This window comes from Paramisgurnus dabryanus, chromosome 4 (assembly GCF_030506205.2).
Source record: "Paramisgurnus dabryanus chromosome 4, PD_genome_1.1, whole genome shotgun sequence".
Lineage (NCBI taxonomy): Eukaryota > Metazoa > Chordata > Actinopteri > Cypriniformes > Cobitidae > Paramisgurnus > Paramisgurnus dabryanus.
In genome coordinates this window covers 14,501,173-14,518,852 of record NC_133340.1, presented here as the reverse complement: position 1 = coordinate 14,518,852, position 17,680 = coordinate 14,501,173, and the positions used below count along the sequence as shown (strand labels likewise).

The 17,680-nt window shown below is 39.8% G+C and overlaps 1 protein-coding gene across 12 annotated transcripts in view; it reads right to left on the bottom strand.

Annotated features, from left to right (window-relative positions):
• tenm3 (teneurin transmembrane protein 3) overlaps positions 1 to 17,680 on the bottom strand; it is a 353,079-nt gene that overhangs the window by 61,331 nt on the left and 274,068 nt on the right. For 7 of the 12 annotated variants that reach the window (XM_065265519.2, XM_065265527.2, XM_065265518.2 and 4 more), the window contains 4 exons: positions 13,835 to 14,020; positions 2,837 to 2,860; positions 1,807 to 1,827; positions 586 to 732 (listed from right to left, as the gene is read on the bottom strand). In XM_065265519.2, the coding sequence (XP_065121591.1) occupies positions 586 to 732; positions 1,807 to 1,827; positions 2,837 to 2,860; positions 13,835 to 14,020 (378 nt within the window). The remainder of the gene's footprint in view (positions 1 to 585; positions 733 to 1,806; positions 1,828 to 2,836; positions 2,861 to 13,834; positions 14,021 to 17,680) is intronic. The other 5 variants (XM_065265522.2, XM_065265523.2, XM_065265528.2 and 2 more) reach the window with 2 other exon arrangements.

The window sequence follows — 17,680 nt, the reverse complement described above, 5'->3', positions numbered from 1 at the left end:
GGGGGCAACATTTTTAATGACCTATTTTTAGAAAATGGTTTACCAAAACAAAGCTACTAGGTTTGACTTTCTAAATTTTCTAGGATTTTACGCAATGGCGGAACCTAATTATAGCACTTAAACATGGAAAAAGTCAGATGTTCATGATATGTCACCTTTAAAGGCAAAATCCCCAATTTTTGACTGCAGTGAGTTTGAACCGGCTGTAAAGAAACCAATGATGCGAGTTAGGGCGGGCCTACCTGTTTCCCCAAACAATGGCAGATTGTCTGACATTTCATAACTGTCCATATCTTTGCAATTCTGTTTGCTCATGCAAGTGGCGTGGAAATGGCACACTGCAACTTTAGTATTTCCGTGACTTTTGCAGAGGGTGAAATTACAATGTCAAAACATGACAGTTGTTTTATAAGGACACTCTGAGACGCACATTTTGCTGTATCCACCAGGGTTTTATCCTCGACCTGATTATCATTGACAAATATTTATGTGATATTTACATATGCATTTCCAGATGCAGTTCTGTTTGATGAGTCCAATTTGAATTTTGAATTTCAATTTCCAGCCAGTCATTGGTAACCTCACCTCCTTCATTGTCCTTGCCGTCTGCGCACAGCGTCTCCATGGCAACGTCACAGCCGGCACCTCTCCAACCCGGTTGGCAGACACAATGCCAGCCATTCTGGTCCAGCGTGCAGCGACCATTACTGTTGCACAGTCCTGGGCATCCCTCTGTAGAGACAGATAAAGCCATCACGCACTAATAAAGATGTATTTTTAAGAATGTGTCGTTATTATATATAACGTATGTGTTTGTTATTACAATTACGGGACTCTTTGAAAGTGAACTGTGTAGTGATGTTGTTCAGTTGCCGTTACAAATTGTCATACGTGGTCACGGCGAGACACCGTGTGTGTCTCCGACTTGTGAAACACAAATAAATGGACGGAAATCCGAACAGATACACTGAGATCGTTGGGAATGAGAGTACAGGTTTAAAGGCGAACACAGACTGACGCTGGACGTCGAACAGGCCTAGTGAGATGCATAGAGGCTGTAGATTCACATGGATGCTTTTCTCGGCATACATTTATGGAAAAATTAAGGTGAGAGCCAAAAGGAAAAGAACCAGAATCCAAAAATTTATAGATAAGAAAATTAATTAAAAGAAAGAAAATTGAATTTTAGAAAGAGAGATCAAAGGAATGCACATACTGTAGTGGATGATGGTGAGGGAATGATCAATTTGGCATCCATGTGAAGCTACAGTACTGCATACAGACAATCCCAGTGGCATAAAGTATAGGGTGGACGTCTAAACTGGCGGGAGCGCGTGTGCCTCCAGCGCTATACTTTCTGCCCAGGTCACATTCCGCCGGACGGAATCAGAGAAAGCGAGAGAGGTCGGGGCAGGACGGGTGGGGAGGAAAAGGCAAGGAAGGGGAGGATTGTGGTAGCAGCTAGGCTAACAAACACCAGGGATCAGGCCGCGGGATGCATGGAGTCAGGACCCACAGGATTCCCAAACAAAACTCAAGGACCACAGGTGTGTGTGTGTGTGTGTGTGTCTGCAATTGTGTGTGTGTGTCACAGTCAAGACAAACAATGATGATTTTGGCAGATTAAAAGGACAACGATAAAAACAGTGAGGAGACTGAAACATAGACACGCTGACATCGTGCTTCAAGACATAAACAGGGAGGAAACAGAGAGAGCGAGAAAGAGAGAAAGAAAGAAAGAAAGGCTCAGAGAGACAGAGGGGTGATTGCTTGTGACAGTCTCCCTGGGGCTTTGGTATGCATTACCTTTAAATCCTATCCTCTCTCCTATAATGGGGCCGGGAGGGAGGAAAATTCGGGAAAGAAAATGAACAAAAAAATTCTGAGCACTTGAGTCCAATAAAGGACAATTCAGAACACGAAAAACACAAAGGAAAAGAGAGAAAGGAAGCAAATGACCATAAAGAGAAAAAGGACAGGAAAGAGGGGCTTTAAGAAGAAGGAAAGTGAAATGTTGAAAGACGAGAGAGGGAGCTGTTTTGAGTTTGGACCACTCTCTCTGGAGGATTGCCACAGTGTGTATATTGTATTACTTAAGGCATGAATAAATACCATACTGAGAAGCGCTAGGTGCCATGTTTAGCGTCGTATGAGTGAGAAAATGAAAAGATGAAAGCAATATGAAATGTTCAAAGGGTGATAAAACATAATAAAACAAGTGTTTAAAGATAGAGCTAACATATTGAGGCTTTCAGTAGACATATCAAAGATGAGAAACATCTTATTGTTGGAAAAAAGTTCTTGGCGGTCTGATGCACCATATGCCAGTATGTGAGTCTGAAATCACACTTGGCTTAGCACTGATTTAGCCCTGTGAAATCATTTCCAAAAACACCTCACTAACAGTAAACAACAATCCGCTAGTTCCTCTTCTCTTATCTAAGTGTATATTGCCAGCTCGTAGTTCCTTATAAAATAAACACCGTTGCTCATCACGTGCACTCATTTTCAAAAACTAGGTTTGATTCTATATTGTTTTGTAACTTTGGAGATGCTAAAGTGCAGATGTGGCGTTGTGGTGATATAGGGGGATGGTTCTCTTAAAGTTGGAACGCTAGCCAAGGAGAGCGCTGAGGACATTGGATTGGATTTCTGACAGTCCCAAAAAAGAAGCGAATGAAGAATCACAAAATAGCAGAGCAGAGACACGCAGAGGAGAAAGAGAGAGAGAGAAGAGGTTATTAATGCGCCATAAAAATGTCATAAAGACCTCAATCCGGGACACAAGAGCTCAAGGGAAAGACAGAGAGAGAAAGAGAAGAAAAAGACACAGTACCTTGGACATACGTCTCTGGGTGAGCTTTACAGGGAGCAAGAAGAAGGAAGAAAAAGAAAGACAGGATGTTAAAAAGATGTGAAACAAACACAGTCAACCTGAAACACACAGAGAAGGAGTCAAAGTTTAAACATGTCCCACTTCAGACCCTCTACAGTACATCATCCAGCCCCAAAACCCACAATCATTCAAAAGCAGCCCGGCAGTCCTGCACAATAACATTGAAGGGAATAGATTCAATACAGTTATTGTCCTGTCCTGTTCAGTATTCACCGAGCATCAGTTTTCACTCAAAATGCTTGAGGTAAATAACACGAGCATCATGGGACTTACAGTATTGTCAGGATGGCGCACCGAACGGTGCCTTTCATGCTAACTGGATATGATTGGCGTGCGGCGCATGAATATTGCTGTATGTTTGCTATTTCACACTGTCATCACATCAGATCTATTATCCTCGAGCCCCTCAGTGTGATTGAAATACTATACGGCCTTGTGCGAGAGAAAAAAAATGCGCCTGAATCCTCCACATGTGCGTACATGAGAAATCGTCTCCTTCCTGTGGCTAAATGAAATTGATTCTGACAAGGCTTTAGGAGAAACCCTGTGCAGCGTGTCATAACATTATATATGCTGAGTCATATTAAATCATCTGCGATCAAAGGTCACCTTTAATGCGAGCATAACAATGCAGTTATTGTGGAGCTTCATTAGCTGCTTTATGGTTTAAGTAACCCGTAGTGTGTGTGGTTGGGATTGATCGAGAGGTTGTGTGCGTGTTTGTGAGACAGTATGTGCTGATTAAATTCCTCGGGTGTCCCGTTTCCACACTCACGGTTCCGTCTGGGAAATCTAGAGCAGTTGTTCTCAGCTCACTTTTGTTTCTGGATGCAGTTTTCGAATGCCAACTCAACCCTGAATTATTATTTTTATTTGGCAAAAATACCCTTAAATCAACCAATGACTTTCTTTGGAAGACTCAGCAGGTTGCTGGTTACCAGTATATGTTGTATTCTTCATGCTGGTCTCCAGCAAGGGCTGCTGGTATGCTGGCGTGTCCACCAGCCTTTTTAATTAGCTTAACCGGCAAGACTTTCTTATTTAACTAGCTTTATTAAAAGTGCTGCCATGCTGTCTGACCAGCTTCTCCAATTAAGGTCTGCATGGCTGCACATAAGTTAGCATGCAAATGTCACGCTGGACTAAGATGGTCTTTTTAGCAGGGTTGCCATTTTCACAAAGCATGCTTGTCAGTGGTGACTTCTTTTTCGAGGGCGCTCGATGTGAAGTTCGTCACAATGTGTATGTAGCCCATCATGTGTGTGGTTCGTAATTTCAAAATATGTGTTCGGCGCGTCAAGTAACCCTATGTGCATCACGTCTCTTGTTAAAATAAGTGCCTGCTGCAGACGCGTCTAAAGGGTTTATGATAAAAGAAATGCTCACGTTTGCCATATACTTGCATAATATCATGCGTAATCAGAGTTTACTGTTAAGGGAGTGTCTTGCGTGTATTTTGTGAACGTGAGCATCTCTTTTATCATAAACGGTTTTGACTTGTGAGCAGCAGGCACTTATTTTGACAAAACACGTGATGCACATGGTTCACATGACGCAACAAACACATATTTCGAGAACACGAGTAACAAACATGACACTCATATTTTGAATTTGCGCCACTGATGCTTGTTATTGTTGCAAGTGCACCTGTATTTTGTTTTACCTTGCATGGTTTTGTTTGTGGTTTTTAGAAAGAAGGCATGTCATGCAACCTGTCCATGTTGGCCTCTGTTTAAATTGGCTAGCGGCTAGCAAGTGGCAGACAAATATCTGCCAAAATGCCAAAGAATTTGACGGCCAGCACAGTCTTTGGTGCCAAGACAAAGGAAAGCGTTTTTGATCAACCTACCTATCCTAACGATACACAACATATAGTTCATGTACGTGCATTCAGCATTGCAACCGAACAGACCTTTGAACAATTTCTGATTCGCAATCACTCACTTAACAACCACTGATCTACAGCTGTGGTTGATTGGGTGCGTATCTACTTTACCTCATTGTACACAGTGGCTTATACACATGCAAGCGAACACATGATGCTATAAGCTGGAAACTTGCCAATAAGGGCAGCCAGTTACTGCCTAATTACAACAAAGTTTTGTTCATTTACATTGATGGTCCTGAGGGGAAGATATAGGGAGACAGCTAAAAAGAGGAGATTTAAGCGAGAGAGCGAGAGCGAGAGAGAGAGAGACAATCATCCCCTTATGGACATCAATGCTTCATTATTTGCGCACACATTCAAAGAGCTCTGATTAAAGTGACATTAATCTGGAAACAATTATACATCACGTCCAGCGGTTCAATCACTGCTTCTCAAAAGAGAGGGAGAGAGAGCCTATATTAATTTCCATTATCGTAATTGCTATGCGCAGCCACATGCCGGCATACATGCCCCCACAGCTGTAGGTATAGCTAGTCTGACACAGGGGCCAAGCATGTGTTTTAATCACGCTCATGGGCATCCCACAGAACCAATCAAACGTTAGCAATGTGTCAGCCCTCTAACTACCTGCTAGCTGGCCCGGTGCTATAATGACAGCGCAGTACACAACGACGCCTCCATCTACAGCATTCGGCAGAGAAACGTCTCTTTTCTTGTTCTCTTTCGGAGCCTGTTTGAATTAATGTACTGTGAAAGGGCGTTTCATTAATTAGTGATTGAGATGATAAAGCGCGACGAATGATTTGTGGATGTACAGGCCACGCCGTGTTATTGCTTTAACCCTCTCGATTTGAGGCGATTTAATGTAAGGGAGAATTGAGGGCATTGAAGTTGTGTGTTTGTGTGCAATTGCATGCCTGTAGGGTGTGCTATTGATTTCTTTGTCCATGTGCACGTGTGTGTGTGATAAATGAGAATCTGAGGTTTTGAGGGACAGACATTCCTGCCTGCATTAGTGCTGGGAGCTCTATATATGTGTCTGTTATTGTCGTTGTATGGGTAAATATGAGCATAAATAGTATAAGGAGAAGACTATATAATTTTTATCATGTTATTAAAACCGAAAACAGTGTAGGTAACCTGCTCTTTTATCTTTCAAGACAAACTGTGCTTGCACGACCAGATGATGCATTATTAGTAAGAACGCGGAGTGAACAGATTTCCTCCAATAACTTTTCATATGACTCTTCGTGCCCTTTCTGGGTTTTTTCACTTTTATAGTGTGTTTGTCGAGGCTATTTTGTATGCATTTTTGTATGTGGGCATGCTTCCTTATGCATATGCACAAGCATATCCACACACACACAAATCCGCTCCTGCGGGGTTGATTGATGTGTGTGCACAGCTTGCTGTAATCCAGGCCTTTCTCACAGTTAGAGTTGTGTGCCTGATGAATGATCTGGAAAGGCCCAAGGCCTAATGAAGCATACAAGTCTTAATAAAAATCTCAAATGTCTGGCAGTGGAGGCTTCTGACAAAGAAAAAATCTCTTTTCTTAAGTCATAAAGAGTCTTTAAGGAGCCATTACAAAAGAAAGGCTCCAAAGAAAATGGGCTATGCTAGCATGGGTCCATTTATGTTCCAGAACATGCTTTATATATTCACATTATAAAACATGCCAACCGTGTGATTTATTGTGCTCCTAAACTTGTTTACTAATGTGAATGTCTGAGGTCAGAGAATGGAGAAATCAGGAAAGTTAGCAATCTCTGCAACAGGGCTTTCATTTAGAAAATCAATCTCGTTATACGATTTTGCTTCATTAACATATTTCAAATCGGCACAAAAAATTGCTATCATCATTACAAATTATATATATATAAACTGTAAACTGAATATTTCACACTAGTCTAGATAATGTGCACTCATTACATACAATGAATCGAAGCGATAAATAAAAAAGGTCATTACCTGCCACTGAAAATTGATGCATATGCCACCTCAAGTGTTTTGTTTTTCTACCGTCAGTTGTGTAGCTCACTAAGCTACTCTCACTAAATATAGTTACAATGTAACAATTTTCAATTGTTTTCAATAGAGGGGCCGTGCTTGCAAAAATGCCAGCTGCTGGATGGTTTTGTCCAGCATTCAGCGTTTTTCCGCGTTTAGCGCTGAGCGCTCAGAGTTGAAAAACTTTCATCTTTGTCACGTTTTACTCAGCCATCCAATCACAGTGGAGGAGGGGTGGGACAAACACCAACCAGCCCACCATACAACGACTGATAAACAAAACATAAGTACCATAGCAATCAAAGTGCTTAGCTGAAAAAACGCTAGCAAGCGACCGTTGGTGTTCACCTGGCATTTTTGGATGCGTTTTAATGCTTTGGTATATGCCCCCTTATGCTACACTAAATCCTGAACCACAGTCTACAAACGTAGCAAAACTATAAGACAGCTAAAGAGTGCTGTTAACAACCCTAAAATAACACGCTGTTTAAAAAGAACACTGACAAGAAAAAGTGCAGTTGGCTAAAAGTCTGTTTTTATTGTCTGTTTCATAAAAAATATTTCATTCACATGCCTTCATTTTTCCTTTTCCTCAAAAGCTCCCAAATCATCTCCAAATGAATAAACAGATCTGAGTCATAGTACCCTAAATCAAACAGTCATGTCTTTTAAAAAAATGCTGTACTGTCTGGCTAAGTTTACAGCATGTTTTACTCATTTTTTGCTCGTCATCAGTTTGGATTTTGTGACCTATATCAGTCATTGACCCTTTTTAACCTGGTATTAACATCTGTCTCGTGATTTCTTCGCAAATGCTAAATACAGGTGTAACAACCAGTGATTGCATCACTTAAACCACATTTAGAGGTTTATACACGACAAAAATAATGACGTGAAAATTCTGAAAAGCCAATAAATATACAACTCCCATTAAGCCCATAAATTCATCATCGTCTGTATGCTGCGTGCAGCGACACAGATAATTTGCTCTGGATAAAAGCATCCGCTGAATAAATGCAGTTCATGAGATACATAAGCCTCTTTTATACACTAATTTCGGTAAAGTACTATAAATTTTCCATATTTACTTTGCAAGTAAATACAAAAATGTGCTGTTTACACACGCAACAACGTTACGTCTTTTTATCAGTAAGATATTATTCACACATGAGTACCAAAATACAGGTAAACTCTCTCAGTAAACCGCCATGCAGCAAGTAGTTGTTGTGTTTTATAAACAAGGGTGGGTTATGACTTTATATCTGCGGCCTGTATTTTTGTTGTTTCTACTTTTGTGGCAACTGCTGAGAGTCATGAAAAGTTGCTTTCACACAAAACAAAGTTGCATTGAAGAGACTCAATATAATTGTTTGTATTTTAATCCTTTAATTTTTCATATGTTTCAAACGTTTGTGTGCTGCTGCGCATCCATGTGTGCAATAAGCAAACGCGCGTTGTTGTCTCTTTTATAGGCGCATATTACTGACGCGTTCTTTAAATAACAAAAACAATACTGCGCCACAACAATTAGTTGCCTCAAAATAGCAACGCGCCAACAATGCTCCCGAACACACCTCGTTTTTAGACCAGCACGCCCATCGGTGCAAAAATGGGTGCCAATACATTTGATATTTAAACAATGTGGCGCTGAACGTGAAACTGATAACTGGGGTGGGCTGTGGGCTGAGCATTTCTCTCTTTTGCATGTAAGAACGAAACAGACACTTCATCAAGAAAAACAAACTGCAAAGCTAATGTGCTAACACTTGCCCGAATTGTAAGATTTAACATCAGAAAACAAATCAAGTTGTCATCTCGCTTCTTTCACATCTCTCCTCCTCAGCTTTCCACTTTGTTTTGTAGGTTAGGCACTGCTGGTGCTGAATAATGAACACAGCAGTACATTTGTGCAGCTCTGACGCCTGAATTAAAAGTGGTTCAATCTATTGCCGCAGACAAATATGAAAGTGGCCCAAGTCAGATATAAACAGAATTTTATGGTTGTGATGCTCTGAAAAAATTTATCCAAGACTAGGTCTTAGTAAAATTAGGAAATTTACATCGTTTTTACAAACAAATCTAAAAAAAAAAAACAATACTGGTGTGCAAAACAATGTATGTCAGTACAAGGTGCTTTTAAATTAAGGCAGATCAAACATGCATTTTAGTCTGGGACTAAGTTAAGCCCTGTCCTGAAACCCACCCCTATATGCCTTAAATTTGAAGTCTTTGATATGTCTGCTATTACAACATATAATATATTGCGAATGTCTGGGTGCTGCTGGTCAGTATGAAAGCTGTCATATCTGTGTCTAGGTGTCTATGTGAAAGAATGATGATGCAAGTATGGGGTAATGCAGGGTAGATATGTGTGTACACACACTGTGAAGAGGTCTAATGAGAGTGAGGGGGTGTAAAGGGACAGAGAAGGTCACACACATACACACATGCATACACGCAGCCCCTATGTGGAGCCAAGGGTCCCCTTATCTCAATCTGACACAAATGATGTATGAGGTACCATAATTCTTTTAGTTCCCCCTTGTGTACTCTCCCAAACACACATACACACAGACTCATGTAATGTATGCGGTCAGCACAGGGACAAAGTCTCAACCTTGGCCTAAAGAAATATATCCAGACATCCAAAGTTTCCACTGTACTTACCGTTTAAGGTTAAAAAAAATTTTGGATCAAAAAATAACTTTAAGTTAAATACTGAATTGAATCAATTAAATGAAAATGGAATGATTACAGCTGTCACTTAAAATAAATTAAATATCCACTTTAAGTACAAAAGTATCTGGTAATGTAATAATGTAAATAATATCTACCTAATATTATAATGGGAAGTAATAATGGCTAAATAATAAATAATACAAAGATCAGACTACATCTAGACTATAATATTATGATATTTCATCAAAAGTTGCGTGTTTGAAAAAAAAAACCCAATGAATTTACTACAGGGGCTTTTTATGACACTTTTGTCACTTTGGTTTATTACATAAAAACCCACACCTCATCAACAATTCATTATGCCGCATAAAAACTTTAATGAAACTGTCAAATTGAGGAATATCTGTTAAAAAAAAATTACTGACGTTTAATTTAAAATATATTATCCTGAAGGCTTCAAAACAGCCATTTATAATCTTTAAACTTTAAACCAACAAGGTCATTAAGTGATCAAACGGAGGAAGCTGTTCAGTACTCGGTAAAGTTCGGAGTCAGGGTGAGTGTGGTGTGTGGGTGGCTGGTTCCAACAGAAGAGTGTGACAGGATTACGTGCTAACCGTGCTAATTTGGAAGATGAATAGCAAAATGCTGGCCAGATTCTCATAAAGCTGCCCGGCGAAACAGACCCGCTTGCTAACGAGACCGCGAACCTCGATCGCTCGTGTTGAGTAATGGAGCAGCTGACGTATCCTGCTGAGAGCTGAGCTGCTGGAGGATGTAGCCAACACACTAACAACATGAGCAGATGCCCAGCAACATGTAGACTTTTGAGTACAGTTTGAGAAGAAACAAGAGCGTAGTAACTTCACAACTAATTTCTGTTATTAAATATTAAAAATATTATAATATTCAAATAAAAATTTACTTGTAGGCTTTCTTGGCTTTGTTGTGATGGATCTCAGCAGAATATGAACTTGAATGTGCATTTAAGCAATACAGGTAGCACCACCCTGCTAAAAAGATCAAATTGACTACAGTATGAGATGCTGATGTGCACAACAGGCCTATAAACTATAGCTTGACCAGCAAGACACCCTATCCTTGCCCTGCGTCCGAAACTCTTTAGTTCCCTAATACAGTGGTTTTCAAACTGGGGGCCCCAGTTTTATGATATTTTATGAAATACATTAATTTATCATGAATTCTGTGTAATTAAACCTAAAAAAATAAGGCTACTAACCAAAAGCACTACTTTTTTATATAATTTAAGGTTTTTTATTATTAAAATGTTGAGTTTTAGAACAGTTTTTTGTCACACATTTTCTTTGGGGGGCTGCGAAGAAATGCACCGTACACAAGGGGGGCCACACGCTGAAAAAGTTTGGGAACCACTGCCCTAATAAATGCTTAGTATTCACAAAACAGTAAGCGAAAAATACTTGGATGGACTACTGCTTCTGATTAATTATTTTTTGTCTTTTTTTGTCATATTTAGGGGTGAGCTGGGCACAAACGCGGGGTTAATTGTAACGCAGCTACTTTGCATATTTCTACAGGGCCGAGCAATCTGTGCTTCTGGTCTTTTTCTCTTATTGTCAGAAGATGTGAATTTGTGAAAAGTTTTGATGTGCTTTGGTTAAGATATTGAACAAAGAGTGTTTTGGAGGCATAAAAGTCAATTTCTACATCTTATTTTTTTTTACGATTTCTGAGTTGGGTGTTTTTAGACACCGAAACCAACCTTATATTATTTAAATCACTGTCTTGTAACCTAAAACATAACAACATTTTAAACATAGTAACTGATTTTTACACGGCGGGATTAGTTAAAGCAACACTATGTAGTTTCCATGTAAAAATGACTTACAGCTCCCCCAAGTGGTTGAAAAGCGCAACAGTGCCTGGTATCAGACACTCTTCTGCAGGCAGGGGGAGGGGCGGGGCCGTGTGCTCTACCCTCCAGCGCCACTTTCAGAGTGTGCTTGTAGCAGCTAGGAGGCTGCTCAGGTTGCAGCAACAGTACAATTTGTCCAGTTAAAAGTTGTTCTATAACTGAAATAATTTTAGAGACATTATTTAAAGGTAAAAAAAACTACATAGTGTTGCTTTAACACAGTGCTACAACTAAGCCTCCAGTATACAATGGTAATGAAATGAAAACAATGTAAATACTATGAATCAAAATGATAACATTTAATACAATATCAGGGGAAATAACTCACAATTATGATTTTTTGTCTTAATTGTGCAGCCCATTCAAAAAAAATCTATTTATATGCATTGATGCTTAATACAAGGATAGTTAGATGAAGGATCATGGATGGATGAATGTGTGGTTATATATCTATTATAGGCAGATATATAAACAATATCCACCTTTAGTATATAGACAGAATTTTATTGAATTATTTGTGTTTAAACAAAATATTCTAGCAGGTGTTACAACAAACCCTCTGTTTGTTACAATTATGTAAGTTGTAACGTTTGAACTCCTGTCACTTTCGGTGTAATTGTACGATAATGGTAGCTCCCACAAACAAACTTTAAGTGCATTTGTAGCAGCGATGTGTGTGTTGATTGTGTAAAAAATGTATCAATCTTACTTAAATAATTTTTGAATGATAGAGCCAAAGTCAAAAAGCATTCGCTGTAGAGTGCCACAGGGATGATGCATTTTTGTATGCTATCTCAGAAGTTAGCAGGACATTGGTTCCCTCACAAGCCCATTTATTTTTTCCATAGAATTTTGGATTATCGCAAAAAATAAGCCCTTTTCAAAATTTGCCTTTTTGTTTCTAGTAAACGCATTTACACTATAAAATTTATAAACGTTGTGTTTTTCTGTGAAGATTATCTTGTCGGACAAAACGTGTAAGTGTGATAATCCAAAATGTTTTTTTTTCTTTGCGAAGGAACCAGTATTGAGCAAACTTCCAGACTAGCCTACAAAAATATGTCATCCCTGTGGCACTCTATATGCCTCAGGAGCTAAGGAGCCAAAGTTAAAAATAACTGTGAACCGGGTGGGCTCTTTCAAAGCATAAGTGATATAGGTATGATAAGGTCTTCCTACTACAATTGTATTTGTATAACAACATTTGAGTAAATAATTTTTGCAGCTATTGTTAGTATGCCATATGTCAGTCACATGACAATGAAAACATGGCAGAATGTCCGGATTGTATGAATACTACACTTATCCATACTACTGTATATAAAACATGAGATACTGTAGGAAACTTCTTCCAATGCTGTACATACATGTGTTCCCTTTCAAGGTAACTCGACGCTGCGTCATGAAATTACAGTTTGGGGGAAGAACACCACAAAGTGTTATTTCATGGCGCAGCATCTCATTCCCTATCTCAGAGAACCAAGGTTACAGTTGTAATCGAGACGTTTCCTTTCGGGGTAACTCGACGCTGCGTCATGAAATGACACTTTGTGGCGTTCTTCCCCAAAGTGTAATTTCATGACGCAGCGTCCTGTTCCCTATCTCAGGGAACCGAGGTTACAGTCGTAACCAAGACTCCAATACTGAAGCAACTAGGATAAATCAGTAAGGACCAGCATGTGGCCTAAGATGGCCTTTTCAGCAGGAGCAGTTTCTGGTCTTGGAAGTACAAACGCTACTCGATACTTCACGCATCTGACATTCATGCCAGATTTGCTTTAATTAATACTCAAGTAATAAAAGAAGTTTAGTGCTTCTGTACTCTGACAATTATGCCATTTAGCCTCATACAAAAACCTTCTCAGATGTTCAGAATGGGTGTTCCCCTTTGGAAACCTGCATCAACTGCAATGAAAATGTCAACCCTTTGATAGCATGCAAAGGTCAGGGGGAAGGTACAAAACAGAACAAACACCAACAATCCCCTTCCTGTAGAGTTGGAGGGAGAAGGCAATGTGTGTAAATGAAAGGCAGAAAGACAAAGGGAATATGCAATCAAAACGACTTCAAAGATGCAAGGTAAACCCTAATAAGACTTTGCTTTGACGGCTGTACCAAACGGATGTGTCAACAACTGCTTGAAAGCATCTGAAAAATAACACTGTGTACTCGGGCCATGATGGAAACACTTCTGTGTGTGTGTGTGTGTGTGTGTGTGTGTGTGTGTGTGTGCATACTGACAACCCATAGTAAAGAAAAGTCACAATGAGATCTCCGAGAACTTTTTCTCCTTGACATTTAGCAATTAGAGATTCAGTAGAGCACAAATAAAAAAACTTTAGCTGAAATCTTCTGCTCCTAAGTAAGACTCACACACTGTGCTAATGGATTTCATATAAACTTAATTCTCATCAACTTTCCAGGATCAATTTTCTGTAATACATGAATTTGTGTGTGCGTTTCTTACCGACGGTGCAGTGCTCTCCGGTCCAGCCCTGGTGACATTCACATTTGCCGTCTTTGCAGGTGCCGTGTTCGGTGCAGCGTGGGTGACACGCTTTCAGATCACACACGGTACCCGTCCAGCCTTCGTCGCAGCGACAACTTCCTCCTATACACACGCCGTGAGAGCCACAGTCCACTGCACACACCTCTGCAAGGGCAAACACATTTAAATCACGTTTTTGTTTGGACTTCAGTAAATCTCAAGGACTATAAGGTCACGCCGGCAACGATGTGGTAACACATTTCAAGCACGCTCTCTCCTCTACCGAAAACAAGCAGAGCAGAGGTTACGTTCCTGAGAACCATCACGTCAAAGTTATTGACTTTAAGTGTGAAAAACTTATGACAGGAAATAGATAACTGCAGACCCCTGCCGCGTCTGGTGGGTTGAGTGGCGGACTGTCTGCCCCACCTCACCCAACACCTCATAACAATGACATACATCAACCTCGTGTGTGTGTGTGGGTGTAAGATTTGTGAGGAGGCTGCGACGGAGGGGCGCCGGCTAAAGGTGAACGTTTGGGGGGAGGGAAAGAGAGATCAGGGAGATCAGAGAGTGCAGACGCGGATGTGAAATGACACGCTGAACTTTCCACCCGGACCCCAAACACGGCCCCCTACACGGTTTCGGAGCAAACATCTAGCAAACACATCAAACCAAAATAAATCAATTTATACACACTCCGGTGTGGTCTACCAAACACCAGGAGGATGTTGGAATGATTTCTGGGATTGACGCTACCACAAAAAGATTGCATTAGCATTTTTCTCTTGAGATTTGCACTCTTCAAACACTTTTTGGCATGTTTACTGTTCAGATTCTGTATCGACAAATCATTTTAGTTGCAGCTTCTACGGAGAAATTACACGTTTTTGTCCAAAGAAACAAGTTTCCTGTTTAGCATGCCGGGACGTAAATGAAAGCCTGTCCAGAGCGACTGGTGACAATAGATGACGAGAGAAAATTGGAGTGCATTTCGAACGATTCCCGGTGAAAAGAGTCTGATGGTGATTTAGATTTGGTTTATGAATCTGTGTGCGTGTAGACGTGTGTGGATTTGCAGAACAGTGGATGGGAAACAAAAGGGCTTAAATCCAAAAAGAAAATCCTCTAATATACTTACTGTCATGTCTTACAAAACATTTATGACTTTTCTTCTACGAAACACAAAAGGAGCTATTTACAGCAGAATGCCGTAGCTGCTCTATTTCATGCAATACAAATAAATGATGTCCACAGCTTTATAATCAAAACAAGCAATTTTAAGTTGAGTATAAATAATTGTTTGCTTTTAGTCCTTTTTGGAGCTTGACAACCCCAAGTCCCTATCCACTTTCACTGGAGAGCAGAGAGCGGATCAGATATTCTGCTAAACATACCCTGGTTTTATTTCATCTATAAAACAAAATTAGATTTGGAACAATATGACGGTAAGTAAATGATGAACTATTGAGTGAACTATCCCTTTAAGGCAAGCTGTAGTTTAACAACCCACACACCATTTCACGAGAGCCTCACATTTGATACGCCCTGTCAAAGAAGACAAGAAATAAAGCAGCAGAAAGACACATAACCCTGATAAAGACAAATCATAGGATGATGTATTGTTAAACTCCTTCCCTCAACATTCCTTCTGTCTCCTTTCTGCTGTGAATCCTGACAAGGTGCGAATCTACGCCACGAAACTCAGCCAGAGCTGGTGAAAGCGTATCAAGAGAAGGAAAGTGAAGTGAAGAAATGCCGAGAAAATTTCCCATCAGCACCCTGGGTCAGGTGAGTGCCAGTTCGTGGTCGGCTTTCCCGCTGTTTGCTGTTATTATGGCTCCTGCAGGTGGGCAGAAATGACGCGGCTGCCCCCTGGGCGCCTGTGTGTTTTAGCCTTCATCAGACGAGACTGCGCTAAAGTTCGTCTCTGTTTCCTCAGAGTCAGAGTATGATTGAAAGAGAGAGAGAGAGAGAGAAAGAGGCTGCGTGGAGGGAAAAGTTCATGTAGACAGATGGAGTGCAGCTGCTGAGAAGTGCTTCTGGAAAACTGACGGCTCGAGCCGTAAGTCTGCCGCTACCTCTTAGACTGCTGAAACTGTACTACATCAATCTGGATTACTCTCTTTCCACGAATCGCTGCCAGAACGCATGGACTAAGTGCCTGAATGTGTCCCTGTTACACTGGCGTCACACACATATTTTTGCAATGGTGGTCCCGGTGGTGCCCTGGGCAAGATAAGACATCACAAAAAAATAAACTGTTGCGTTCCTTCATATAAGTGTAAAACAAAATAAAAAGCTGGTGAACTGGTAGAGCATTGTGCCAAAGTTCATCTATTGTGATATAACCTCTCCTTCTTTAAGCCATGAACTGGCACTGTCCCGTTAGCGGGACACTCGAGTTTATTTCAATATTTTTCATGTAAATGTTAATCTATTACGACAAAATATATATTTTTGGAATGGTCTAAGAATGTAGTATTCATATTTCAAAACCTTTTAGCAATAATAATAATGCAGTGACTGTAATTTCTTAATTTGTGACAAGTAGGGAAGGGATGATTATCGGTTTCACGATTAACCACGATAAAATGTCCTGACGGTTAGTATTATTGTTTAAATTTTAATTATCATTACAACTGTGTTTGATTACCGTGATTTTGAAAACTTGCAGTAAACCCTGTCCAGCCAGAAATCCTGTTTGACGCAGACACGCACATGCAACATAGTTTTTTGCACAAGAAGGCATTTAAGGGATAATGTATTGTATTCATTCACGGTAAACTTATTAGACAGATTTAATATTTTTTTTTACCACAGAAATAAATTCAGGGACATGAAATATTAAATTGTGATTTTCAAAAATAATACTTGTTCAAATGTTTTCAGTGTGTGTATCAGTTCTTTTTGAACGTTTCCATCTCATTTTAAGAAAACCATGATAATATTGATAACCGTGATAACTTTGGTCGTTTTAATCATGATATGAAATTTTCATACCGTCCCATCCCTAGGGACAAGAATATGCAGCAAACCTCACATCAAACTAGCCAAATTTTTGATAATTTTATGTATAAAAGAATAATATATTGCATTAATTTAATTTATAACAAATACATTTAAACTGCTAAAACAATTTTTTTCATATTTACTATTTTTAGCTCCAGACACTTCCGTGAAAAAGTGTCTTCTTTAAAACAAGACCAAAATTAGGCTTCTAGATAAAAAATTCCAGAGTTATATTAATTTCAAGGGGTAGGGGTGCGTGGGGCAAAAACTAACTTGGGGTTAGTTGTAACACGGACTGTTTACAGTACATTGTTGCACAAGGTTGAGCGTTTTGTATTTCCAGTATTTTTTTCATGCTGCCAAAAGACGATCTCCCGCTAATAATTGGAAATCTATAATGTTTTTCCAGAGAGTTATTGATGAACGAGTGTTTTGGTGGCGTGCAAGTAAAATTTTTCATCAGTTTCTTGAAAGAATGAATACAGTGTGGATACCTGTCTATTATAAACATATAGACAAATTTCGTGTTTGCAAACAGAGATGACGTTTTTTGTGGGCGGAGCCAAACTGGTTGCAGAAAGTGACTGCTCCGCAGTAGGGTTGTGAAGTGTTTAAGCATTAAACCGTGATTTTTATGGATCCGGTGTTCTGTCGAAGTCTGATTCCTTTATGTTTCCCTTTAGTGCAATGTTTCTTATAGCGTTTTAATCACATTACGTTTATTTTTTTAGATAGATCAAAAGTTTAAATGGCTTGGCTACTGATATGCATGTATGTTTTGTATTTCCAGTATTTTTTTCATGCTGCCACCAG